Here is a 27831-nt window from a genome sequence, read left to right as displayed (position 1 = left end):
AGTGCCAACAAGGTCCCGAGCTCCTCAGAGGATGAAAACAGCCAAGATTCTTTTTCATTCACTTATTCACAGTATACAGTATTTAAATTTATGTATATGGCAATCACGGACCTTGAAGTTTACACAGATGTCTCATTGACAGCATTGTTTTAGTATTGTGGTTTCTCCCTTAATGTGATGTCACATTATGAACATTGCTTGTCAATAAATCATGGTTTTTATGTATTTAAGACAGAAAAAATAACCATAAAGCAAAGTTGCCCAATCTCAGCACTGTTGGCACTTTGGGACAGATAAGTCATTGTCAAGAGAGCTGTCCTGCACACTGCAGAATGTTTAGCATCCCTGGAATGACCTAGTAGCTGCCCTCCTGATTGTGAAAACCAAAAACATTTTTCAGACATTGCCAAATGTACCTTGGGATACAAAATCATCCTCAGCTGAAAACCACTGCTACAAAACAATGTTTTTTTTTAATTGCCTGCTGATCAGTAGTTCAATTTTGCTTTTGACAGGTTCACTTCTTCAGAGTCCCATAGAATCCCACAAAGCTGAACAAAGCACTGTCCAGTACATGCTTCACTTCCCTACCCAGGGATGCTCTTTTCTAGATGAGATCTACTTATTCCTTTAATTAGCATCTCAGCACAGAGCTCCCTGAATATGAATTCTGAAGGTGTCCATAGCTCTGCAAGCCCTCACTGTAGAAAAACTCTCCAGACGATTGGTGAGAGCCAATAAAGACTACAATGCTTTATGTAAAAGTATTTCCATCTTTTTCAGTGCTACTTGATGTCTAGCCATGACAACAGTTTCCACTGTCCCCTGCCAGAGTCATTCAGTGATACCTGGATAATGTTCTATCTGTGTAACAATTGCTCTAAGAGGTATCTTATAATCCCACAGACAGAGCCACCAACCTTGCTGCTACCAGTTACTAGATAGAAAAAGGGGAAGGAAAAAGGAAGTCCCCAGGGTCAGGGCAGTAAATCTCCAATCAGCAGTAGAGGGTGGAAAGGACAGTGACATTAATAACCTAGCCCAGGGATGAGGCAAACTACACCCATAGTTATCTCAGTAGAATTCTCTAGTGATCCCCTAACCCTAAATCCACACCCAACAACAAGGCCTTAACGAAAGACTTGTTCCAATACATTTGTTTCCAATTGTATAGGAATTCAGTAATTTGAATTTACACTCATAATGTCTGCTTGTTCCTCTAGCATGTTATATATGGCAAACCCAGATGGAGGCACACACTAAAAGAGTAATTTAGCCTAACTTGAAAAGTTATGACTTTTCTAGTTCAAAGGCTTTAAAATGAAACATTGATTCCTTCAGACACTCTTCACTAAATTTGGTAAACCTGAAAACATGCCATTGGTATAATGTGTCCATAATACTTAGACTGTATTCCTAAGGTCTTAAAATGATAAGAGATACCTAAAAGAATAAATGAACTTAACCAAGAGACAAACAATAACAAAGATTTAAGACAATAACTAAAAGACCATCTCCTAGGAGGAAAATTGGATTTATTCTCAGAAGCCCTAAAAGGCAGACCTAGTCAGTGCTGTAGAAAGAGCTCTTGGCCAAGAGGAAGCACACCATGGCTGTTGTCTTTCTTTACTCCTTAATGGTTATTCCCATTTTTACTTTTTGATTGGTCCTAACAACACTTATATATTGGGGGAATTTTTTTTTTTTTTTGTCTTTTTTGAGACAGGGTCTCCTTATGCAGTTCAGGCTGGCCTTGAGCTCACTTTGTAGCCCAGGCTGGTCTTGAACTCGCAACGATCCTCTTGCCTCAGCCTCCCAAGTGCTGGGATTACCGGTGTGCACCACCACACCCGGCAAACAAAGGTAATAGCATTGTATCGATTTTTTTTTTCTTTTTTGGAGTACTTGTATTTATGTCTTTCGCTTTTTTGAAGTACTTCTATTTATGTACTTCTATTTATGTCCTTGATTATTTTGTTTTTGCTGTATTTTGATTTTTTTTGTCAGGAATCCATCATTAGCTAAGCAACTCTGTACTCACATTTGGACCTCAGTTGTTTGAAGTTCTCAAAATGTTGCCTCTTCAGTTTTTTCCCTTTGCCTACCTGGCCTTTGGAGACATTTTCCTTCCCATCTCTGTCCAGTGCATGAGATGCCGTGCAAAAATGGAGGGCAGAGTTATTTGTTTCAGAGCTGCCTTCGACAGGAGTCTTTGGTATTTCTTTATAAGATCCTACAAGACAGACATTTAGCTTTGAAGTTGGATTTTAAAAACAGGTAATCACATTGATTAGAAGTCTAGTCTTGGCATCTTTGACAGTAGAACAGAATGTGATGGCCCAAGTTCTTGTGTCAAATCCCGGGAAGGGAGTGGAAGGAAGGGAAAGAGATAGGGTCTTACCCAGAACATTGGGCTCATAGTTGAACACTCATGAGAAACTGCCTCAATGGCTTTACCACAGGAAGGAAATGCCAAGATTAAAGATCTGACTTTACCTATAGCCACAACAGAGGCAATGCTTTACTTCTTCATGGCCAAAACAGATTTGCATATTTGGAGAATGGACAGAAAGAGTTTGCCAGTTTAAAATGATGGTGCAAAAAGTAGCTGGTTTGCCCAAGCTATGATCATCCTGCCAGGAAGTCACTGTGGGATGCTTGTTAGCCATTAAGATCACTACGTGATGATCAGCATATCACTTTGCCTCTCACCCTTCCCCTTGTGGCAAGATGTTGTAAAGTTAGCTTGAGATAGCATCAGTGGAGTACTTTCTAAGCTAAAATAAAAGCCAGTGTTATTTGCATCAGTATTTTTTCATATTCTCTTCCCAAGACTGAAAAATCATTCTTCTATATTAGACTTTTAACTGCCCTGGAAACCTGTCAAGTCATCCTCTAAAACTAAGTACCTGCCATATCACTTGTTCATCAGAGGGATGAAGGCCTCTTGGTCCCCTGCCACATGAAATCCCCTCTATATTTGCCATGGTATATCATCTCCACTGTCCCTACAGTCTGGCTCCTCAAGTCCTGGGATTCAAAATTTAACAGAAATATATTCCATTAAGGAGGAAGAGTGATGAAAGCATAAAATGTTCCTCAAAATTTTAGATTTTGCTCTTGTCCTGAGAAATTAACATGGTTGCTTTATATTTATAAAAAAGCATATATCAGAAAAGGCCAGCTCACAGAACCTCAAGTGAGACAAGAAAAGCTGTGATTGGGTGCAAGTTCTGACAATCAATCCACTTATAAACAAAGAGGTCAGAGCCAGGCGTAATGGTGCATCCTGAAAATCTCAGCTACTCAAGAGGCTGAGGCAGGGGATCTCAAGTTGAACACTAGTCTCAGAAATTCAAAAAGACCCGCTCTCAAAATAAAAATTTTGAAAGGGCTGGGGATATAGTGCAGTGACAAAGTGCTTGCCTAGCATGTGTGAAGCACTGGGTTCAACCTCCAGTACCACAAAATAAAACAAAAACAAAGTGGTCAGGCCCACTAGGCTAAGAAAGCAGAGACCTCTCAGGTTTGGTGCGCAGAGCATGACTGCAAATGAATATCTATAAAAGTCCCCTTTGGATGGGAAGGATCTTTAGTATTCACAGTTATGAAGCAGGAAGAGAGAAATCCTACCACCAAAACACTGAGAAATCAGTGTATCTGATTTCTAATATTATGCAGGAAGTAAAATGGATTTCTGCATAATATCTAATATTATGCAGGAAGTAAAATGGATTTTCTTATAAACTCCTTTTGACTAATAATCTATCTCTTAGAATTTTGAATTTCTCGGGCTGGGGATTTAGCTCACCGGCAAAGCGCCTGCCTGGCAAGCGCAAGGTCGTGAGTTCGGTTCCTGGTACCAGAGAAAAACCAAAAAAAAAATTAAAAATAAATAAATAAATAAATAATTTAGAACCCTCAAAGAAAAAGGAAGCCCCTAGCTTTAGTCAGCTATCCTCCCCAATTACAATGGGCTACAAAAGACAGTTATTAATAGTGATCTTTCTTACAATCATGTGTCTCCTGTAGCTGCAGTCAGTTAATGTCAGTATTGAAACATCATTACATGAAAATTTCATTGATGTGAAAAGATTCGAGCTCCCTTGCAATCTGCATAACTACAATGCTTCAATAAGAAGAATTCATACTATTTGCAATATTTGTCTTCATAAACTACTGATGATTAAAATATTACAGCATGTTGCCTAGGAATTTGAAAGGGAAGGACAGGAATTAAATCACTAGATGACAGCATATTTTGCTTCTGAAGGCCATGTCCAAATGACAGTGACATATCTCAGAAAAAGCTTGTGTTTTAGGACTCTGATAGGTGGATCATGAACCTGGTCCATCACAGTGGGCTTCTGGTGCCCATTTCCCTTCCCCTATCCATCTCCCAGCAAGTATGAGACTGTCTCTCTCCGTCTCCCTCTCTCTCCGTCATCTTTCCTTCCCTTTCCCTCTCCTTAGTTTTCTTCCTCCTCACTCCCTCCCTCTTTCCATCCTTCCCTTCTGCCTTGTTTCCTTTACTTTCTCTTTCTCTCATCCTCTCCTGCTTTCATCTTTTTCTTCTCCAACTTCACACCTGATTATAGCAATAATAATGTGTATCTTTTCTGACTGCCATAAAACAGGAAACTTTACTAGAGTCATTAAATCCTACACTTTGCAAAGCAAAAGTATATATATTGTGCATACAGACATTTGCATAGTCATATAGTAATACATACAATCCTTGCAGAAGTATCATCTAGCAATACAAGTTTCAGAACCATATCTAAAACATAAGGAGGGGAGGGTAATGAGGAAGAAAAGAAGAATCAGGATATATTACATACAGGTACAAATTCCCTATGATGAATGTATGATAGAGACCACTACAAAGCAGCTCTTAGCAGGATTTAAACTAACCAATTGGCTTTCCATGTTTACTTGTGAGTCTGTCCAAGGTCTAGGCCCCATATCTGGAGATGGGCCAAGGACTTTTAGCAAGTGAACCATTATGAGTCATTGGTCCCAACTGAAGCCTGTAATGGTGGGTAAAGCCAGGAAGCCTCAAAGGACAAGACAAGGTCACAGCTAAGGACACCTGGATCCAACCTCAACTAGATAAAGACTGTAGTTGCAGGTATCTCAGCCCTGGGTGGAGACCTTCCTGGAGATAATATAGTGCTCCTAAATTAACTTAATGTCCTACTTAGAGAGGCCTTTGAGCAGTTCCCCCCTTTCTTCATTATTCACCCCCCTTGTTTTGATAACTAAATAAATAAGAGCTGCCCAGAGAAGATCTCTGTCTTAGCTTCCAGAGAATCTCAGATTCCATGAGAGGGTTTTGATCCTCCTGGAGCCCTAAAATCATACCATGTAACTCTTTGATTTAAGCCTTTACACTCTGCTCCTTTGGAATGTGATCATTATGTATATCAAAAGTGTACCAATAAAATTTATTTTAAAATAATAACATATGGTATATGGCCAGGGGATGCATTTTGAGTCCTTGCATAAGGAACTATACTACAGTTTAGTAAGTTAACTATGGTACCTGAAAGCCTAACTAGAAATATACTTGTATAACAGATGGCGGGGTCTCAGCCAATCACAGCAGCAGCTTCAGTTAGTCAGCCACCCACTGATCAGATCATATTCTAATGAGGCAAAGGCCCAACTGCAGCCAGTGAGCTCCTGTGCCTCACTTCATTTTCTGTCCATAAATGCTGCCTGCCCACCTTGCTGGGTGGCGCTCCCAGAACCTCTTTGGCTCTGAGGACTGCCAATGTGAAAACAGTTCTTTGTTCACCTAAACTGATATAATTTTCTTTTAATACACTCTTTCCTTTGGTCTTGTTTCATTAACACCTTATCTTGGAAATTTCTTATTCAAAGGGAGAGAAAGGGAAAAGCAGTTAACTAAATATGACACTAGAGAGTTCTACAAGAAAAAGATCGTCTCAGGAATACATCCTTTTTAACAATTCAAGACTGAGCTCACCTAGAGTCAAGGAGGCTTTCTCAGGCGTTATCTTCAGCACTGTTCCCACAGATTCTGAGATATTGCTGACTGAATGCTCATCCCCAAAGGAATAGGTTTCCGAATCCCTGATTTGACTTTGCTGCCATCTTGTGGTGAGTGGGCTACTGGCCACAGGAACTTCAGCTGACAGCCTCTTCACAATTGTGCTCTTGAAGCTGGAGTACGGCGTGGTAACTGAATCCAATACCTGTTTAACACAAAGACAGCTGTAATTTATAGTGTCTTCAATGATACAAATGTAAAAATTCCTTAAAAGAGAATTACATGTGGCTAATACAACGCAAAATACGCATGTATGAGATTTTCATGACCTAAGAAAACATTATAAATGTATTTTAGATACCGTTACAAAATTTGAGCTTCTGCTCAAGTGTCTTTGGATGTACCAAAATAGTTTAAGGGTAATTATATTTAAATTTAAAATGTAACATGAAATAACACTACACTGTGAAATTTAGACGTTTTGTATCAATTTCCCCACTTTTCAAAGTTGTTAGCTGATTCTAACTAATTTGAAACACTGTGGGAGTAAGCAGAAAGTCTGCAGGCCACAGTCAGGTGGCCTCTGTAACACTGCTCAAGTGACCCTTTATCTTGGAGCCACCAGGTTTGAAGATACATTTCATTCACACACAAAAAAAGCATGATAGACAAAGGAGGCACTTGCTCCAAGTTTTTCTCGGCATCTTAGAATTTAAACATACAATTTTTTAGAAAACAAAATCTTGAGTTTTAAAAAAGGAAAACAAAGAAGAATACATCTGTGACATGTCAGCTATGAAAAATGATGAAGAACTTTCACACTAACAATCACATTGCCTTTCTTTGTAGGTCTCTGCTCCTCGGGCTCAGACATTGCTACTCTGTCCACCTGGATATTCCCCTCTTGGGATCTCTTCCCCAATTCTCTGCCAGGATAACTCCTAGCCCACCTTCAAGGCTAAATTCATCAACAACTCCTTCAGGAAAGTGTCTCAGAAATTCCCTTCATCCTTGTTGCAAAAGCATTTGTCAGCCTGTGGTAGGCCAACTAATGGTCCCTAATGATATCCAGGTCCCAATTCCTGGAACCTGTACATGTTAAAGGGGGAAAAGGCAAAGGAGTTTTTCAGATGTGGTTAAATCAGGGACCAGCCTGCATTACAATAAGATACTCTTCTGGATTATCTTGGTGAGCACACATAACCTTGTAAGAGAAAGGCAGAGGGAGATTTGACTGTGCACAGAGCGGAGACGGCAACATGATCGCGGAGCTGAGACTGCAGTGCTAATGTCCGTAAGCCCAGAGGTGCTGGCAGTCAGCAGGACCTGGAAGCAACAAGGCATGGATTCTCCCCAAGAGCCTCTGGAAGAAGCGAGACCTGCCAGCAGCTTGGCTTTGGCTGAAGGAACCTGATCTCAGACCTGACAGAAAATGCATGTGTCTTTCAAGCCACCAAGTTTGTGGTAATTTGTTACAGCAGCCAGACTGTAATATACTGATGCACAGCCTGTCTTGGATTTCACAGCTCACTATGTGAAGAGCATCACAACAGTGAATTAATAATAACATTTATCAAGAGCTTAATGTGCCAAGTAATGGGTTATATAAATTAGATTATGAATTTCATCATAATCCTATGAGGTAGATACTATTATTACCCTATTTTATACAGTTGGAAAATAAAACTTAATAGAGTTAAATAACCTGAGCAAGGATTCAGGTTTAGGCTACTGAACAGTAGATGTACAGACATCATCTCTATGAGCGGCATTCTTTGGAATATGCAGTGCATAACCTTCACAACCAGCTGGAGCAACACTGTCAAGGTTTGAGCTCTAACAAATCAGTCAAGACCCTGTGCTTTTAGTATCTATGCTCACCATCCACTTTTCTGCATATTTTTTAATTCTCTCCTCTTATATCACACACTCCTGAAGAACAAGGACTTCATCTTTCATTCTATTTTCCTCAAGGCATAGCATGTTTACTGGCATCTAGGAACTCCATAATGAATGAATGAATGGACCTCTTTCTCTAGAGGCCATGAGTGCTAAAAAAAAAAAAATTAGAAAGACACAAGAGATTTAAACATGAATCCAGAGGCAAGGAAATAGGCTACTTTCTTTCTTCTCTATTAAAAACAATTTTCATGTTGGACAAGGTAAAACAAACATTTCCACAGAAACTGGAGAGTGACATAAATAAAGCAATAAAAGTGCACCTGGGGATTTTTAAATAAGTCCAAGTCTCTTGGATGAGGTAAATGACACCCAAGAGTACTGACAGCAATTGCAGAGCTAATACTGATACTTCTCATTGGTCTATGGGAAAAAATTACAAATAAGAAAAATGTCCTCCACAGACAAATGTTTTCATGATTTCCAAATTGGGGGATGGGTAGCATGCAGGTAACTAGGATTAAGTTTGTTGCACGCATCCTAGATGAAACAAGTCTTCTCCAATCTATGTTAGCCTGAGTAAGTCCCTGTGATGAGCTGTAGAGGTTTCTCCCTGGCTTTACTTATTCCTCAAGGCTTGTTACCAGTGGCTTAAGTGGAAATTTATTTAGTAAAGTTGTTGATTATTTTAAGTTGAAAAAGGTTAAAATAGTAAAGAATTCAGAATAAAATCTGAAACAAGGATCAAAAGCAACAAAGTTAAATCCAAGATTTTTTTCATTGTAGAAGCAAAAGAAGAGAATTGAAATGTAGTTAGACAATCACCACTAAGAGTAAACTGCATGATGAAACTGCCTTTTTTAAAAAGCAATACAGTTTTAGGTCTCATTAAGTGAAAGAAAAAAAAAAAAAACAGTGTCAGAATAGCAGAAAGCAAAATCCCATTTTTTGGAGACCAGTCAGAACTCATCTGGAGAAATAAATGGCTCCAGGCTGAGGAGTGTTCTTTAAGATGGGGGAGAAGCGGGCCAGGATTCAAAGCCCAAGTTCATCTGGAAGATAGGGATGGCAGTGACAAGGGTCACAGTAAGCACGATAAAAGAGTAACATCCCAACATATGGGATGGTCCCCCTTGGGTGACGTAAGAGAACCCCGTGTGTTTGGGAGAAAGAAGACTCCAAAGGCACTCTCTTCAAACTTTTAAAGGGATGTAATTTAAGAAAAAAAAGAAAAACTTACTTTGCATGACTCCCTATGGCAAAACCAGATCCAATGAATGGAGGAGGCAAATTTTTATTCAATACAAAGAACTTTCAAAGACAGCACAGTTTCTGTTAACACTGAAATTCTCCATCAGTCCTTCCACTGGCAACATATGCGCATGCTTTGTAGTGGTACAGATAAACATTTTTAATAGTTCTATATTTTAATGTAAATTTTAAATGTTTTAAATTTTTCAGTATTTTGATATAAAGTTTTGCCTTATAGAATATTAATTTGTGTGAAATAAATTAATATATGCAAATAAAAATGTTAATAACAAATGATATGCAAAAATCACAGAGGTGACATGCAAATGACTACAGGCTTAAGAAACTGCTATTTCATCTTCAATGTTTTTAAACTTTTGTTCCCAGATCTATCTCCTGCTGAGGAAATGCCTGTTGCATAGTTTTAAATGACTCAAGCATTTATTAATAGAGAGGAAGAGGAAGATAAGAAAAATAAGACAAAGAAGGGAAAAGGGATGAATGCCTTGATACTTCAAGCACATCAGTTCAGTTTGTTTACTTTAAGAATTCACATCATATTGACACTATATTGGGAGGAATTCAGAGCACCAGAGCCAAAAAATAAATAGAAAGGAACTTGGAGAGGTTAAAATAAGGTCAGGAAGTCACAAAATGAAACAACTGAGAAAAGAGAAATAAATACATCTAGTAATAAACAATGTGACATACAAACATTCAATGGGTACGGAAAACCTGGACATTCCAGAAAAGACATGATAGTGATGCCAGAGTCTTCCAAGAATCTCCTAACAAAGATGAAAGTAATAAAAATGTTCCCGTGAGCTCTCAGGCATGTCCCTCCTTGGCCCTCCTTAGCCCTAACCACCACCCTACCCACAGTAGCCCATTACACCACTGCTCTGTCCATAAAGTGCTTCAAATTTAGTCTCTCTCTCTCCTTCTCTTTCTCTCTCTCTGTATCTCTCTCTGTCTCCGTCTGTCTCTCTGTTTCTCTCTGTTTTTCTCTCTCTGTCTCTCTGTCTCTCTGTCTCTCTCTCTCTCCCCTCCCCCCATCTGTGCTACAAATTGAACCAAGGTGCTCGCACATACTAGGCAAGCACTGAACTACTGAGTTATGCCTCCAGCTCATCTCATTCTTGAGCCCCAAATTTGCCTTCACGTCCCAGGGGACAGTACAACCCAACCCAACATTGTTACGCTTCTATACATAGTGGTAATGTACTGTATATTTTTACAAGCTAAATGAAAAAATTTTAGATGTTTTCACCAAAAACAGGAAATGTTTGAGGAGATAAGACATGCTTACCTTGATTTAAACAGTGCACAGTGTATATATGTATCAAAACATCACATGAGTATCTTATAAATACGCACAATTTTTGTTTCTATACATCATCAGTTTTGAAGAATAAATCAACCTACCAAGATCATTTTCAAGCACGCATTATCTATTACATTCCACTGCCAGAGCCTGTCATTGGCGGCTCTACAGCCTCATAAGCATCGGTCCCCTTCCTTCTATCCCGTTGGCAAAGGCTGCTTCCCTCAGCCTCTGTCTTCTCTTATCTGGACTTGTTGCTCTGCAGACTTCCTATGATGTGTTCCAGATAACTTCAGTACACATGGCAAGCTTCTTTGTTGTTATTCTCCACTCTCTCCTCCCTTTGGACTCGTAAGTGATTTCTTATGAAACGAAATGTCTCAGATGAATAAAACCTCTTTGCCCAAGTACTGCTAAGCAATCTTGTCTCTCTTTTTTTCTTCTAAATAAATGTATTTTAATTATTACAAAACTATGTTTTAATGAAGATAAAATAATTTGGATTATGGATTTGAAAATCCTAAACTCTCTTCTTGGTTGTTCCATTCACTAGTTCTATGATCTTGGCTTCTTCTCATTTCAAACTTCTTCCCGTTTCAAAGAATTGTTGTGAAGGAAATAATATACTCTGAAGGACATCACATGCACAGTAAACTTTATAAGCAAAAGTCATTTTCATACCAAGTATAGCATAGAGCTAAAAGTACTTTCTGCCTTCTAATTCTTCCCATCTGGAAGATGTTCTCATATCTCCAAAACTGATTTTAAATGTGTATGAGGCTGTAATTTGTATCCTCCCTAATGCCTGAGTTGATTGATTAACTGAGTCCATTGCTTTATCCCATTATTGACCCTTTGGTTTGGCCTTCAACTAATCAATCTCTACCTCCTCTTTAGACAGCTTTCCTTCATCTACTGAAAGAGTGCTAGTGATTGTTCTAGCGTACTGCCACTCCACAAAGAAATCTGTAATTGTTACATGTCTGTGGTCTGAGATTAGTCTTTCCAGAGACAGAACATGGAAGCAATGACAACAGATCACCAGAACTGAAGATAATGATATCAAAACAGGCCCAGAGAGAGAAGCACAGGGGCCAAATCTGTGTTCATTAGACAATATTCAGATCAGCGGTTCTCCAAATTATCATCTTGAATGTTTGGTTAATGGACCTAGGTGGAAAGTTATACAGCAAGTTTTCACTGTTTGAGCTCTTCAGCCTCAGGATCATTAAGTTAACACAACACCTCTCATTTCATCCTTCACAAGAGATGTGCACTAAAGCTTCCAAACTAGTGTTTATATATAGTGCATCTTCTGATCAAAAACCAACCTAAGCCAGAGAACTGCATACTTGTTTACCCAACATGCTGGTTTATACAACAAGCACTTGGACATTTGTACAGCATAATCTTGGCCTTCTCAAAACCATTCAGCTCCAGATCACTTGATGAGAGTTTCTATACTTAAACTACAATGGGCTAGAAACTATCATAATGATTTTATCAAAATAATAACATGCCATGTGGCCCTGTCTGAGGGTGGTCAGTCAGTGGTTTTCAGAGGTAACCACTCCATCACCCCATCTCATAGCACAATTATAACAGGATGGATTTACAGGGCTCAAGCTATAGCAGTCTCTTGCTTGGGCAGCCTGAGGAGTTAGCTAAAATATCTAGTACAGAACGCATGCTAAGAATAAAAAAAAATAATGTATCTGCTAAGGAATTTTTTAAAATTGCATTCTAAAAGTTCTCAAGTTTAAATGTGCATATGAGTCATGAGGAGAGAATCCCATGCAGACTGTGACTTGGAAGTCGGGCGGACCCTGAGGTGCTTCGTTTCTAACAAGTGCCCGGGTGATGGCCACACTGCAGGGCCAAGGGCGCCCCTTGGACAGCAAGGCCAGAGTGTGTAACTGGGTAACGCTGGTGTAGAACAAAAACACAGGGACTTTCACTATTTAAGCAACTCAGCCAGAATACACCGAAGTAAAATTATTACACCTGTGTACAGTTTGTGTACATTTTTGTCCTTTATGCAAAATTAGGTTTAAAAGGAAATACTTCCCGCATAATCATTTTTTCTATTGTGTCCATTCTTACCCAATCATGAGAGAGGGAATAAAGTGGTTCTTTTGGAAGAATTGTGTAAAGATTTAATCCTTCACTGTGGGCTTCACTCACTTAGTCCTGAGCACACACACCACAGAAGTGGGGATGAGAGGAAGAGTGGGGCACCCCTGAGCTCATCCTCTGAAGCTCCAGCAACCCCACAGTGTTGAAAGGGCACTCCCTTAAGTTTGGAAACCCATCATACATCAAAGCTCAGGCCCCTTGGTTTAGAACTTACTCTGTCTTACATAGGGTAGATTCTGAGATAACTAACAGAACCATGGATTTTAGGATATGCAGCCCTCAGTGGCCTCCCTGTTCCTACCCTTTAAAACTCATCAAGGTTAGCGATATCAAAGTCAGGCCTCCTGGGGGCTGGGGATTTAGCTCAGCGGCAAAGCGCCTGCCTGGCAAGTGCAAGGTCGTGAGTTCGGTTCCCGGTACCGGAGAAAAACCAAAAAAAAAAAAAGAAAAAAAGTCAGGCCTCCTCTAGCAAGCAACAACCGGAAGAAAACGCCATAAGATAAAGCAATTAGTTGATGATCCCAAGAAAAAATGAGTTTGGAATTTTTTGTTTTGTTTTGTTTGTAGAAATATCTTATTTAACTGTTAAACTGCTACTTTTTTTTTTACAGAGTTCAGTATTTTTCTACCTACAGGTTGCAGTCTGTTGGTGAAGCATGACGGCATATTTATTGGTAAGAATTAGGCTGTTGGGGGGGGTTGGTTTTGTTTTTTGTGGTACTGGAGACTGAGTCCAGGGCCTTCACACTGAGCAACATCTCTAACCCTTTTTATTTTTTTGATAAAAACAAATTGCCCAGGCTAGTCTCATACATGTGATCATCCTGCCTCAGCCTTGCAGAGTACTGGGATCACAGGAATGTGCCATCATGCCCAGCTACAACCATACCCAGACCACCCAGGCTAGTCTCAAGTAGGGTTTGGATAAATTGCCCAGGCTAATCTCAAACTTGTGATCATCCTGCCTCAGCCTTGCAGAGTGCTTGGATCACAGTAATGTGCTACCACGCCCAGCTACAACCAGGCTGTTTTTAAAGTGCAGTGGACACAGATGCATTGCTGTTCAAAGGAAAATGATCGTTTCGTGGAACTTCTCAGGTGTGGGTGTGGCGGGGGTATACTTAGTTATGCTATAAAGTGCATTTCTTGAGAAGAGTGGTAATGAAAACGCTGAACTATAGTTTTGAAAACGCTGAACTATAGTTTATGACTGAGGAAGACATTTTAATGCCTTCATTGTTTTCAATCTATGTAATTTAACTGTATTCACAGGCTTTTGATTTCCCTTGTTAGATGAGTGTAAACAGTGTTTTGAGATATTTCGTTGCACTTTCCACTATTAATTCCCTGAATTGATATAGTAGTTTTAATCTATACAGATGGTATTGAAGTTCCACAAGGTCAGACATCGTGTTAGTAGATCGCATTTAATCTCTACTATTCCTGAGTGCTGCAGCACCGCCCCGCCCCGCCGGATCCAACCAGTTGCTCAAGGAGAACACGGATGCTTACAGGGCAGCGAGGACTTCAGTTTCCAAATTACAAGAGCACCATCTTCCGGCGAAATATTTTCTTTGTAGGGAGAGTGTTAAGAGCTACCAAAAATGCACTAGTTTTTCTGGCAAAAATTGCAGTTATATCACAAATACCTTGAAATTATATAGAGCTCCCTATTTCCTTTGGATTTTCACTCACCACCGCCACTGAAAGGGTGCTTCTACTCCTCAGCAGTGAAAGGAGCCAGCCCGTCTTTCCCCGCTTTCTATTAAACTACACGGGTTTCAAGTTTCAGCTCCTCCTTGAATTCCAGCCTGCTGAGACTCCCACTAGAACCGTCCAAAATGGAGCCTCTCGCTGCTCACCCATTAAAATGTTCCGGGCCCAAAGCAAAGGTATTTGCAGTTTTGCTGTCTATGGTTCTGTGCACAGTGATGCTATTTCTTCTACAACTAAAATTCCTAAAACCTAAAATCAACAGCTTTTATGCCTTTGAAGTGAAGGATGCCAAAGGAAGAACGGTTTCTCTGGAGAAGTTTAAAGGCAAAGTAAGTTACATCTTCTGGTTTTACTTCCATTGTTTCTGCACGTTTCTGCTTTTTATCTCACTATAATCAGCTTTTGCCGTTAAATAGTCGTAGTTAGAATGTGGTCTTTAAAGTGACTTCATTAGTACATCAGTTTCGGTATCAGAATTCTGAGAGTTTATGTATTTCTAATGGATGAACTGATTGTCTTATTTTTCTCAAAAATGCTTTACTTTTGTGTTGACTTAGTACTTTCAGTTGTCCACAAAATACAGTCAGGAACATGAAGATGATGGCATTTATTAATAAAACTATTAATTGTAATCTAATATTTTAAAGCACTGTAATAATGATAGTATCATTTAGTTATAAAACTTTCATGAGTACCTAACGCTTTTTCAATGGCAGTAATATTTTAGTCTTCTGGATTATGGTTTTCAATAAAATTGAATAAGTATAAAAATATGAAAATATTAAATAATCATCTATCAGAGGTTATAGTCTTACAAAACGGTTTAGGATTTTATCTCCTTGAAAGATTTTTTTTTTTTTTTTTTTTTTTTTTCTAATCTTTTGCTTCACTTTCCGGTTGATTTTTTTTTTCTTTTTCCGGGAGGTTACACTAGTTGTAAACGTGGCTAGTGACTGCCAGCTCACAGACAAAAATTACTTAGCGCTGAAGGAACTGCACAAGGATTTTGGACCATTCCATTTCAGCGTCTTGGCTTTTCCCTGCAATCAGTTTGGCGATTCGGAGCCCCGCTCAAGCCAGGAAATAGAATCCTTTGCAAGACAAAACTACGGAGTAACATTCCCTATCTTCCACAAGATTAAGATTCTAGGATCTGAAGCAGAACCTGCCTTTAAATTTCTTGTTGGTAAATATCTACCTTGCCTCACCAATGTAATCTTTTTAAATTGCTTTTCATTTAAAATATGAAATACCAGGACCATACTTTCCTATTTCATTTGAAATGTTTTATTGGGAAATTTTCATAGAACTATCCAAGAACCAGAATCTCATCCTTCATAACTTTCTAGAAGTTATGATGTCCTGAAATTAATGTTTCAACTTCTTAGGTGGCAAAAGAATTCTTCTATCCACTGTGTTTTATTCCTTGAGGCCTCTTCCTGAAAAATTTACATGAATTGTGGTCCTAGCTATTTTCACAAAATACTGCAATTCTTTTCATTATCTAGCACTGGGGAAATAGCCCTCATTATTAAAGCTTTGCATCTCATGGATATTACTGAGCTTATTAACTGAGCAGTATTTGTGATTAACTTTACGCTTGATTGTCTCAGTTTCTTCAAGGATGAGTATCTGAGGTTTTTGCTAAAATTCAAAACAGAACTTGATTTTTTCAGAAGGCAAGAGTGTTAGTCTTTTTTTTTAATTAAGCTAGCCGCAGAAATCTATTTAAAGACTTTCCAAGGTTAATTAGCGTGAGAGTAGTGTGGTATAGTGACAGTACAGGGTTGGTCCTCACATGAATTCAAACCCTGTTCACTTGCTTTTGCCCTGTGGCTTGAGGCATGTGAGTTAATTTCTACGTGCCTGTTTCCTCCTTTGTAAAATGAAGCTATAAATACACCTACCTTCTGGAATTTGGGGAAGTAGTAAGCATGTTAATTAGAAAAGTAAAATAACTTACAGGCTGCTTCTTCTGTCCCACACCGTAAAGGACATTCACTTAGCCAAAGTCCTTACCTAACTTATTCTGAGGGCATCTTCAGTCCTGTTTTCTTCATAAATAATGTGAGTTTTGATGAGACTGTGCCTCAGGCATATTAAGCTCCAATCCAACAAATGAGATACTCTGTAATATTTTATAGAAGCATGCATTCAGAACCCTCTGAAATCATTTAACTTCTAGGGAAAGTTTATTTAATGCCTGACACTATGAATAGCAAACAGTGAAGTCTTCATTCCTTTTATATCTGGAATATGCTTGAGGCAAGAAAAGCCAAAGTCTAGCCAGGCATGGTGACTCACATCTGTAATTCCAGCACTCCGGCGGCTGAGGCAAGAGGATCACTGTGAGTTCGAGGCCTGCCTGGGCTACAAAATGAATTCAAGGCCAGCCCAAAACTATATAGCGAAACCTTGTCTCAAAAAAGAAAAGACCAGCCTGGGCTATAAAGTGAGCTCAAGGCCAGCCTGAACTGCATAGCAAGATCCTGTCTCAGAAAGGCAAAAAAAGAAAAGAAAAGAAAAAGAAAAAAGAAAGAAAAGCCAAAGTCTATGCCCTTGAACTAATCATTCCTCAATTACAACAGCCAAATACTTGGGCACAATAGATCACAAGTTATTCCTCTTTATCACTAAGAAACCTTGTAAAACACCACTTACCCTATGCAATAAAAAGGGTGACAGTGACACACCCACAATGTTTCACTGAACCCAGGTGGGGAGTGTAACAGACCCCAGGGGTCCGGAGCACAAGTCTGGAGAAAGGAGGCGTGGCTGTCAACCAAACCTGTGCCCCTCACCGGTTCAGGACCTTGAGTCTACATCCATTTTTCTCCTCTCTAAAGTGAGGATAATATTAATATTCATCTCAGAGGGCTGCTGTAAAGATTAAATGAAAAGATCCATTTAAAGCACCGAGACTACTTTACCAGGCACATAGTAAAGTACTAGGCAAATTAATAAATTTTAGTTATAGTCATTTTATCTCTTATGTTCATCAATAATGTAAACCTAAAGCCCAGATGATATATAAAGGGGGAAAAATTCACATGTTTTATACAAAGATTTATCAAAAGGGTATCATATGTATTTCTCAAATACAATGATTATTTAGAATTCCTTGCCATTTTCAGCTATGTAATGTTTAAAATACTAATATATTTAATATGAAAAATAAGCCACACATTCCCAATTCCAGGGACCTTTAGAATATTTTATCTTTAAATATGTTAAGAAACAAAATTTTGAGTTGATGACAAAGTAAATGTCTTCTTTAGATCAACAAATTTAAAATAAACATCTTTGTTTTGCTTCATTTTATGATTCTAGATGAATAATCAGTGAAGTTATCAAGTGCAGTATATCCAAATCTGCTTATTCAAAGCCTGAGCTGTGCTTTGTTTAGGTGTTTTATTTTAAAAAGTATTTGATATTATGACAATCCTAGAACATGTTCTAAAATTGTCACTTAAGCAGACACTAATGAAAATTAAAATTTTGACAAAAAACAAAACTGTGATCATGAATCTCTATGTTTTAGATTCTTCAAAAAGGGAACCGAGGTGGAATTTTTGGAAGTACCTGGTCAATCCTGAGGGCCAAGTGGTAAAGTACTGGAGGCCAGAGGAGCCAGTTGAAGCCATCAAGCCTGACATCATAGAACTCATTAGACAAATCATTGTCAAAAAGAAGGAGGATCTATGAATATGCCACTGACCCACATTAATGCAGTATGACAGAGAAACACTGCCAGAGAATCTGGTCTCGCTTTAAATATTTTGACAATTAAATTAGGCACTGAAGAATTTTTTTTAATGTTTTCTTGCCAGTAGGTGATAATGAATGTCCCCAGGACATATTACGTAAAGCAAAGTAAGAGTAACCAAAAGATCAAAATGAAATATATTAAATACTGCATCTGACCACATTGAAAAATTCAGCAGTTGCCAGTGTGTTTCAATATCCTATTGCTCAACTTGACATTTTCTAGGGTTGCGTTTTATGGAAATGCCACTACAGCATACCACTGGATTCAAGAACAGCGTGTGACTAAAATTACGGAGTAACTACCTGTAATGGCTATATTGATATGAATAAAACACAAAATAAATGATGAAAGGTATAAAATATTCATAGAGCCAAGTCCTTATATGTTTGTTTGTTTCATGTACAAGATTTTGTTTATTTTTTAGAGTACAGCTTTCTAGTGTGTTTAACTATATCTGGCCAAATAGTCATTTATAAATTATGCTATCATAATATTTGAAAAAGCCTTCATACTGAATACTTTCCTTCTTCTTGTATTTAGAAGCAAATCAAATTCCATAAATACAATGCTAATATACTCAGACTGAATTAGTCATTTGGAAAGAATTCAGTGCTGCATCATTCCAATAGCTGAAACAGAAAAAACAACTCCAAACAGTAAAAACTCTAATGTAAAAAAAGGAGAGGGGGTGACTGCAATCACAAAAATGTAGACCTTTTAGTAGACAAACAGTGTACTTTTTCTTTTTCTCCCAAAGTCATGACTTTTACATTTATCTGCTTTGTAAATATTGACTAATAAAACAACCTGCCAACTTGGTGAAGGTTGTTGTCCCATGATATATATCTTCATTGTATAAAATAACTAAATATGACTGGGGAGTGTGTGTGTGTGTGTGTGTGTGTGTGTGTGTGTGTAGTCATAAAATTCGGCTAAGAAGGAAGAAGACCCAACTTAAATAGCCTATGACTTGACTCCCTAATTCTGACCTAATGGATAAAAGTGAAAATATTTTGGCATTGAAATCAGTAATGGCACCACCATACATATAGTTCATGCAAATGTTTGGACTAATGTTCTTAAAGAAACAAAAAATATTTCCCAGAGCGCCTCCTGCTTCAAAGTCTATATTCAACCACTGAGCCATGAATGTCTTTCGTGGGCTCTTGGTGGGGGCCGAGGCATCGTATTCATTGGCAGTGGTGACTGACAGACATAGCTGCAAGAATGTCAGGTTAGTGTGTCAGCAAACCTGCTCCCATCTCATCAGCTGCAGGATTTTGGTGAGTCACTTAACTACTTAACTTTTTTTCCTCACCTGTAAATTAAGTGGGACTCAAATGAAACAAAAAGTCCTTCTAACTCTAAAAGTCAGTAAGTATACTTAACAGGAAAGAGAACAAACCTGTATTATCTGTGAAGAAACAGAAGCCACCCTACAAGTCTACCTATCCCTTGCAATTTTATCCTAAATAACTTACTGGCAATTTGAGTTCTGAACCTCTAGACAAAATTTTGATCAGGGCAACCATTGTAAGTATTGTCTCCCCAGTACTCTTGCCATCTTCCCCTATGACTTCCTTGAGCCTCTAGCAGTTACGGCACTGGAGGGACGCTTTCCTCTGCTGTTAGATGCCAGCACCACCCAGGAAACAGGGATGATAACAACGCTGCATGGGGATGACCTGGACTGTCCCAGTGAATGTGCTTCTGATGCCCCTCATGCCTTCAGTCACCAGTTCTCTCCAAAGCCAGAGAGGATGGGTCGCTTATACAAGGTACAATCAAAATATATAGTGAATGTTTAAATTTTTAAAAAGCTATTAGAGTAAAAGACACATTAACACTCGTCCGCTGCGAACGACTCCCCATTTGAACATACTTATCCCGTCATTCTTGCCACTTTCTGAAGCAGTGTTGGAAGTCTTTAAGGGATGTGATCGACGTGTTTAAGGGATGGGATCAAAAATACAGAGTGCTGCTGCTGAGTGCCATCATGGAAAGGCAGGCTCTTCAAAAGACTGCAGTGTGTCCTCATCAGATCTGGGGCTGTGGTTTCTGGCTCTTCTTCAAAATGACCGTGAAAAGTAAATGTTTTGAATTGATTCAGGACATTGAGGCAGCCATAACAGCACAACAAAAGACACACGTGAAAGGATTTCTAGAACTGCTTCCAGAAGTGGCAAGAATGATGGGATAAGTGTATTTGAAGCGATGGGAAGTATCGCGAGGGGGATTCATGGCCATAGCTTTTACCGTGACAAGTTTTTTAAAATATACACATTCATTATATTTTCTGATCACATCGTATCTCCAAACCTACAGTCCCTACAACAGCCGAGCTCCCCTGGCCTGTGAGTATACAGAACAGGCAGGTGGAGCTTTGCAGGTGTGTCCTACATATTTCCTTGAGGGAAAGGAAACTCATGGCTCCATGCAAGGTCTCTATAACCACTGGGCTGAGCGTTGTAAGAGATGGCCGCCATTTGCTGATGTGCGGCCGCCCATAACTGAAAGGTCTCGCATAACCGCGGCTGGACAAATACACTGAGAAAAACTGCATCTTCCCTGAACTGGACAGTCTTTCTGCAGCCTTGTCTTGGCATCGAAAAGTCAAGAATACAGACTACTACGGGACTCTTAAACTAAGGAGTGTAACAAACATATCGGACATTATATAAAAGGGTACTTTGTGTTTATGACGAAAGGGGCAAAATAAAATATATGTTAGCTGAGATAAATCACTCATTGACCAAAAGTTTGTTTGGGCCTGTTTTGTTTGGAGGGTGGAAAGAACGGCTTCGTAGGAACCCCTAATCATCATCCACGGCAAATGTAACAATGGTGTTGGAGACTAGAATAAATATGAATTTGCCTGAAATCGCTTCCTTTCTACATGCTTAACAATTATGTACTTATAATATGTAGATGTGTACATATGCATCTTAATAATTCTAGTATAAACACAAGCATATATATATAGTGGTAGCTGGTAAATGTTCCACAGCAGACTCTTTGGAAGATGAATTGTGACTTATAGTACTTGCCAGTTTCCATGACGTGAATGGCAATTTCAAGCCACCAATGGTTGAAAAACTAGCCTGCACAGTGTTTGAAAATTTAGGTTCTTAAAAAAATAAAAAAGAAAGAAAATTTAGGTTCTTGAAAAACAACACAAGCTGCCTCCATCACGCCAAAATTCCTAAAACTTTGATTTAATCAAGGCATCATAAAGAACTCAAAAGAGAAAATCTATAGCACAACATACTATATACATATGTATATACCCTATTTTTATTGCAACTATACTATTTTGACAGATTATATAAAAATGTGGAAGTATATGCAGTTTCTGAATTATAAAAAACTGTCTACGGCCATACCACCCTGAACGCGCCCGATCTCGTCTGAATTATAAAAAACTGCTAATGCTCTACTGTTTAATCACACTAAAATCTATTAACCTAACTGACTGTCTTCAGATAATCTCAAGTAGGAAAATACTCCAGTAAAAACAAAGGGAAGGAGAGAGAGGAAAGGAGGGAGGGAGACAGAAGAAGGAGATAAAGATAGCCCAAGAAGAAAACCAAAACATGTATTTCTCTACTTTCTTTTGAAATATTAACTGTTTCAAAAGATTGCTTTGTGTGAGCTGTAGTACTGAATATCCTTGTGCAAAATATTTTTAGTTGTGGTGTTCCTTTGGGAAAAAAAATGACATGTTTGGGGACCTGAGAAGGAACACTGTCTATATTTAGTCCTCAGGCTGTGTCATCTTTCTCATGGAATAATAATATCCTACTAGCTGTTACGCCTAAAACCAAGCCTTCACACTCTTCCCTCTTCAATCCCTGTCTCCGAACTATTAAGGGCGTACTTTGCTGAGTGACGGGTAATGCGTTCTCTTCTGGGGAATAGAGAGTAGCGAGGAGTCCGGAATCAGAAAGCCTTGCAGAGGGCAGCAATGGGAGGGACTTAGGCTCCCAGCACAGTGCTCAACGCGGAGAAAGCAAGGGAAGGAAAAGCTTCTTAACCAGCACAGCCTCGCTGCTCTCTTTCAGTGTCTTTCCCTCTGCTGCCTTGTCTTGGCAGCGCGCCTCCCCTCGCTCTGTAGGGATAAATTGTCTTTTTGAATTCATATCCTCATTTTCCTCCCTATCTATCTATTTCCCATCTCAACATTATGGAAGTATGTATTCAGTTCACTGAGAACAAATATTGTTTTATGTCTTGCTCTTTAGTTTGAAAAAATTAAAACACAAAGGACAAGTCTTCTAAATTTAGTAGATTTTATTTTTATTGTCAGGACAATGAGTTTATAGTAAATAATATGTTGAAACTTAACCTTTAAAAAGGATGAAAACAATATTTACATGGAAGGGATTCTTTAACACAAAAATTCTAAAAATAGAATAATACTGGACAATAAAAAGATGAAACTTGAAATAAACTCCATGAAAATCAAGTTTTATTATGTTTAAACTATGTTCTACAAATACATTTACATTTAAATAAGCATAAGAATTATTTTATGAATAACATAATCCAACACATTAAAGGATGTGGTGTATCTCTCATATCTCACTTAGGGTTTAACTAATAAGACCAGACCACCAAGTTCCACTAACTTGTTGCAAATGGCCACATGAGAACATCATATGTCTGGGACCCAACACATATCTGACCGTGCTCCTTGGTCCAAATGGCCTTCAAGGGAGCTGGGGATATAGCTCAGCGGCATAAGCGCTTGGCTGGCAAGCCTGAGGTCATGAGTTTGATTCCCGGTACCAAAAAAAGGAAAAAAAATAGAACCAAATGGCCTTCAAGGAGATGAGAAAAAATTTAAATAATATTTTTATGGATAGTTCTTCCCCCTCACGAGCCTGATCTTAGGCCCTCTTCCAAATATTGTATGAGTCTGTGACTATAGAATAAAGAAGTCAACCTATCCCCACCCAAAGATATCCCCAATCTTGATATTTCAATTGAACATGTTTTAATTGATTGACTCATCTGAAAACTTACCTCAGTTTTCTCTTCAGCTGGCAAACACACATGATCATAAGACACTCTACTACCATATTAAGAAACTGATATAATTAAAGTATTGCACCATTATAAAGCTGTGCATTGTATTATAATTAACTCAACAGCAATAACAACTATTATGGCAAATAGTCCCTGCTTCATTGCAAAATACACATACACACAGATTACATTCTGAAGTTCATTGTATATGCAATAAGATAGCAGTTGTATGTTAGCTGCTAACATATATTCAACCAGCTAACAATACACTGCCAACCCATCACACACAGGTAACCAGTACACTTCATCAACAAGAGGAATGTATCCAGAAGGGTGTGGCAGGACAGTTGTGGCTATGGACTTGACCCAAAGCAGCCTCTTAACAATACTCTGCCTACCTGATTCAGGCCACTGCTGCTTTTCATGGCCCATGAGTCAGGGAAGCTAAATTTGTAACAGGGTACACAGCAGCAAGACGATTCTGAAAGTTCAGCTATGCGTTCAATGTAGAGAGTCACCATTTGAATACAGAAAAAAATTACCTGGGGAAAAACTCTATAAAAGTGTTGATGGAATCTAAGAGTAAAAACAAGAATCTAAGAGTAAAAAATTAAAGGTGTACTATTTAGCCTACAGGGAAATATGGTAAATGTTCATAGTGAGAAACTTACACAATATAAGGGCTGTTTATGTGGAGAACTTCTTAATTTTTAAAATTTTTACACTGATTACAAGAGAAACTACAGACCTTTGGGTTGGGTCTTTCCAGGGCAGAAGTATTTACACTGGATCAAGATTTAAATTGCTAAGAGCCCCGGTCTATGTCACTTCTCCATATTGTCCACAAGATGTCACCGTTTCCACTCCTTTAGAAAGCACACATCCGGCTGCAACATAGAGGAGTGCAACTAGCAACTGCTACAATGAAAATCTAACAGCCAGCTAGCAATGCACTGCCTATCTGTCACATCCAAGTTCCATCTTTGCTGTTAAAGCAAAAACTAAAAAGCACCATTCAGATACAAATGATTACCATTATTTGTCAGAGATCTTCAGCTTCTTGAACTTTTTTAGTATTAGATTCTGTATTTACTTCCAGACCAGCCCATACTTCTTCCAAATGCCTTCTTTAGCAAGAATCAGTTTGCTCGAAATCAAAATGAAGACAGAGCAAGAGCAAGCCCGGACACTCACCTTGGGGGAACCTGGACTTCTCCGCTGCTTCATGTTCTGGGCGAGCACCCGCATAACATTCTCCTTTGAAAACACAGACAGCACGTTGAGAATGAAGCTATTTAAGAAAACAACAGTGTTAGGTGTGGACTTTTTCTAGATCCTGAGCTTTTCAAACCACATTCACTTTTTTTTTTTTAAAGCAACCAGGCCCCTCCACAATATAACTAAATTACACAACTCAAAATTAAAACCGGGATGTACAGTTTGGGCCACTTCATGATGCTAAACAGGTATTTAAATGGTGCCTTTGGAAAGACGCCCGGGTAGAGACCGAGGAAGAGAAAAAGAAGGGCGTTACTCACCCACAGCATCTCTTCTTCGGTCCGGATCCTCCGCCGGGCGGTGCGCTCCAGTTTCCACTCCATCTCCGGTAGGAGTTGCAGTACCTGGACAGTAGCTAATCCCGACCTTTTCCGGTTTTCCCCCCAGGGCTCAGCCAGATTTAATCTAATCGTTAAACCCCTAGAATCTCCTCCCCCAGGACCATCACATTACACCACCTACCTCTGCTTTCCCTGTCTCTTCCCACCGTCCCAGAGAGTGGTCCCCCGGGTACCCTTTAAAAAGCCGGCTGGGCGGCCCCCGGAGCGGGAATCCCCCTCCCGGCTTCCCATTGGTCTGCGCTCAGGTGACGTCAAGCTCGAGAGGGATTCCCCCTGCTTGCGCGGCCCCGCCCCCACACGCCGGCACCGGCCCCGGCGCGCACGCGAGCGCCAAACTTTGCCGCGGGCGGTGGCGGGCGCAGGCGCGGGGCCGCGGGAGGCCCGCGGTTGGCGGGCGAACAAGCGGGTTTTGGCAGTTCGCTCTCCTTTTTCGCAAACAAAAATGCCCCGTCCCAACGGCTGCCTTCTGAGCGCCCGCCCGGCGCTGAGGTCGGAAGGTGCAGGCGCGTCCCGGCGCGTCCGTCCGCGCGCGGCTTCGAAGAGGCGAGGCGCGCCGCGGGACACCCGGTGACCCCTGGGGCTCTCGACACGTTCCCCTCTGTCACCGGGGAGTGGCCGGCTCCTCTCCCCGCAGCTTCCGCGCTGTCTCCCTAAACGGCCGGGACGGGGAGGACCTCGAGAAGAGCCGGCGGGTCGCTGGGCGGACTGCGGGCTCGGAGGAAGGGCGCGCCCTGCGGGCGGGCGATTGCACCGCCGGGAGCCGCGCCGCAGGCACGCGTCCCCGAGCCCGCCCCGCCGCCGGGGCCACCGCTGCGTTCTGCTCCAGTGCACGCGTGACTCCGCGGTTTGCTGAGGAAAGGTGCACAGGCATCAGATACTCAGTAAAAAATTAAAACCCACTCTGATGCTTTTCGTGAGAGTGAAAGCAAGAAAAATGACATCAAGGTTAAGGCCCCAATCTCAGACCGGATTCCTCGGTAGACGGTTAAGGAATATGATGAAGCGGGGGGAATGTTTCACAGGGTAATTTAATCTTCCAATGAGATTTATCAGAATGTTGGACAGTCAACTCTTGGATTAAAGTATCTCTGTTTCACCCACAAGAATTGTACTTTTCCTGCAGGGCATTCAGAGAAATACTAATTTTAAGTTCCAGTAAATCCTTTCAGCCAACATTGACTCTAAATAGAGTGAACTGTTATTAGGTGAGTCAGATGCACTGTTAATTAAATGATCAGTTTTACAAATGCCAACTAAAATTAGCAATATACTGGAAATATGAAATTGTTTTTATCTTCTATTCTAGATTTTACATTTACCCACTTTGTACAAAAAATAATTCAAATGAGTTTGTAAATCCATTTAAAATGGGATTTTTAGAGTTGTATTACAAATACTACAAATAGTGAACTATTCACTTACACTGCAGTTACCTGTAATATTTATAAGTTGCACTTTAGCCCCTGATCCCACAACAATCTATACAGTCCCTAAATGCCTTTTTTCTTTCTAGCGTAAACCAGGAAAGTATTACTCTACTAGCTCCCTTTTAAAAGTTATTGTTCATTTAAATGCTCATTAAATTTTGGTATAAAATGATGGAAATAGGTAGGTCATTTGGCAAATACCACAACTGTTGTATTTTTTAAAATCATGAATGCTAAAATTATTCTGCATATGATCAGGATATTTGCCCTTGATGATTAAATGCAAAAAAGAAAAACAACTTTTCACTGAACAAACCTGGCAAACACCATTTCAACCCAAGGTGATCAATATTATCGCCATTCATGAGACCTTGTGCCTCCTGATATAATGCCCTGAGACGGCACGACCTCATTTGTGTGGTATTCTTGCAAAAGTGCATAATATGAACTAAATGAAGGAATGCTAGCCAAACTCAAATCGAAAGACATTCCACAAAATAACTGGCTAGTACTCTTCAAATAACATCAGGGTCATGAAAAAAGGACTAGAAAACTTTAGTTTCTCCAAACTGGAGATTTGGAGAAAACTAAACACGCCAACTACATGTTAGGTTCTGACCAAAAAAGGAATATTGGTTGAAGAATTGTAAAAGTTTGAATAGGATCTGTAAATTAGTTAACAGAGTAGTACTGCCTGTGATGATTTCCTAGTTACCATCACAGCACTATGGTTATACAATGTTAGCGTTTGGAGAAGCTGGAGGAAGAGCGCTGGGATTCTTTCTTTGTACTTTTTTTTCTGTATACAGTTAACCAAAATGAAAAACTTTTAAAGGTAACATTGTGTGGACATTATAATAATAATAAAAAAAAAAAAGCTATGGTACAACGGTTGAGGGGAAATGGACCTATTCTGTAATCAGCTTCATTTTTGTTGTCTACAGTTTAGGAACGATGTAACTACCTCTAAAATGTTCCCTTTCTGAGAGTAAGATTTTGCAGGGGGTGGACGTGTGATAACATGGGCTGCGGAAAAGCCTTCTCAGGGGCCAACTCAAAGGATTTAAGGGTAAAAGGTGACAGGTGACCGGAGAAGTGGCACTGTTAGAATGGGACAGAGAAATGTGGAAGCATGTTTCTTGACTCCCTGACTTGTCATTAGCCGGGCGTGGTGGCGCACGCCTGTAATCCCAGCAGTAGGGAGGCTGAGGCAGGAGGATCGCCACCAGTTCAAGGCCAGCCTGGCCTACACAGAGAGTCCTAGGGCAGCCTGCACCGCATCGTGAGACCCCGCCTCAAAAACAAAAAATCAAATTTGTCGTTAGACTGACTGGGTCCCTGCAGATGGGAAGCAAGAGGGAATCCAAGCTTCCCGAAAGCAGATTTTTTCCCAATTACTGTACACAATTACGCTTTCGTTCTAAAGAACGACGTTCAGTCTCTCGGATACCCGCAAGGTTCAAAGTAAGCGCCCCCAGCCTGCCCCTCTGCCCGTGCCGCCGCGTCGCCCTGCCCGGGACTCTTCTCCACACCACGCGCCCTCGTCACGCTGGTCGGCTCGCTGCTTGCTTCTTCTGGCTCACTGTATTCAACCGCTTTCCCAGAAAGGCAGCAGGAGCCTCTCCCACCGCCAACCCCCACGGCCG

The 27831-nt window shown here is 39.9% G+C and overlaps 2 protein-coding genes across 6 annotated transcripts in view; one reads left to right on the top strand and one right to left on the bottom strand.

Moving 5' to 3' along the window:
- The window catches only part of Cdc20b (cell division cycle 20B), a 57222-nt gene extending 32276 nt beyond the window's left edge, over positions 1-24946 (bottom strand). For 2 of the 3 annotated variants that reach the window (XM_005392708.2, XM_013518458.1), the window contains exons 1-4: positions 24678-24946; positions 24334-24396; positions 5993-6221; positions 2106-2233 (exon numbers count right to left, since the gene is read on the bottom strand). In XM_005392708.2, the coding sequence (XP_005392765.1) occupies positions 2106-2233; positions 5993-6221; positions 24334-24396; positions 24678-24740 (483 nt within the window). In that variant the 5' untranslated portion in view covers positions 24741-24946. The remainder of the gene's footprint in view (positions 1-2105; positions 2234-5992; positions 6222-24333; positions 24397-24677) is intronic. The other variant, XM_013518457.1, reaches the window with a different exon arrangement.
- Positions 14232-20846, top strand: Gpx8 (glutathione peroxidase 8 (putative)). 3 transcript variants are annotated; one of them, XM_005392706.2, is made up of 3 exons: positions 14232-14671; positions 15264-15528; positions 17884-20846. In XM_005392706.2, the coding sequence occupies exons 1-3, from the start codon at positions 14468-14470 to the stop codon at positions 18045-18047; spliced, it is 633 nt and encodes a 210-aa protein (XP_005392763.1). In that variant the 5' UTR covers positions 14232-14467; the 3' UTR covers positions 18048-20846. The 3 variants fall into 3 exon arrangements, with proteins under 3 accessions (XP_005392763.1, XP_013373913.1, XP_005392764.1); XM_013518459.1 differs by having other exon boundaries at positions 14234-14518; positions 15267-15528; XM_005392707.2 differs by having other exon boundaries at positions 14237-14671; positions 15267-15528.
- Positions 24947-27831: the final 2885 nt, after the last annotated feature.

The sequence above is a fragment of the Chinchilla lanigera genome, unplaced genomic scaffold (assembly GCF_000276665.1).
Source record: "Chinchilla lanigera isolate Chin_1 unplaced genomic scaffold, ChiLan1.0 scaffold00045, whole genome shotgun sequence".
NCBI classification, from domain to species: domain Eukaryota; kingdom Metazoa; phylum Chordata; class Mammalia; order Rodentia; family Chinchillidae; genus Chinchilla; species Chinchilla lanigera.
This window is presented reverse-complemented; position numbering and strand designations above follow the sequence as displayed.

Excerpts from the sequence above, each read along its gene's own strand:
- Gpx8 (XM_005392706.2), top strand. The coding sequence starts at position 14,468 with ATGGAGCCTCTCGCTGCTCACCCATTAAAATGTTCCGGGCCCAAAGCA. Across the intron at positions 14,672-15,263 it reads TGGAGAAGTTTAAAGGCAAA|GAGGTTACACTAGTTGTAAA; the intron begins GTAAGTTACATC and ends TTCTTTTTCCGG. Across the intron at positions 15,529-17,883 it reads TGCCTTTAAATTTCTTGTTG|ATTCTTCAAAAAGGGAACCG; the intron begins GTAAATATCTAC and ends TCTATGTTTTAG.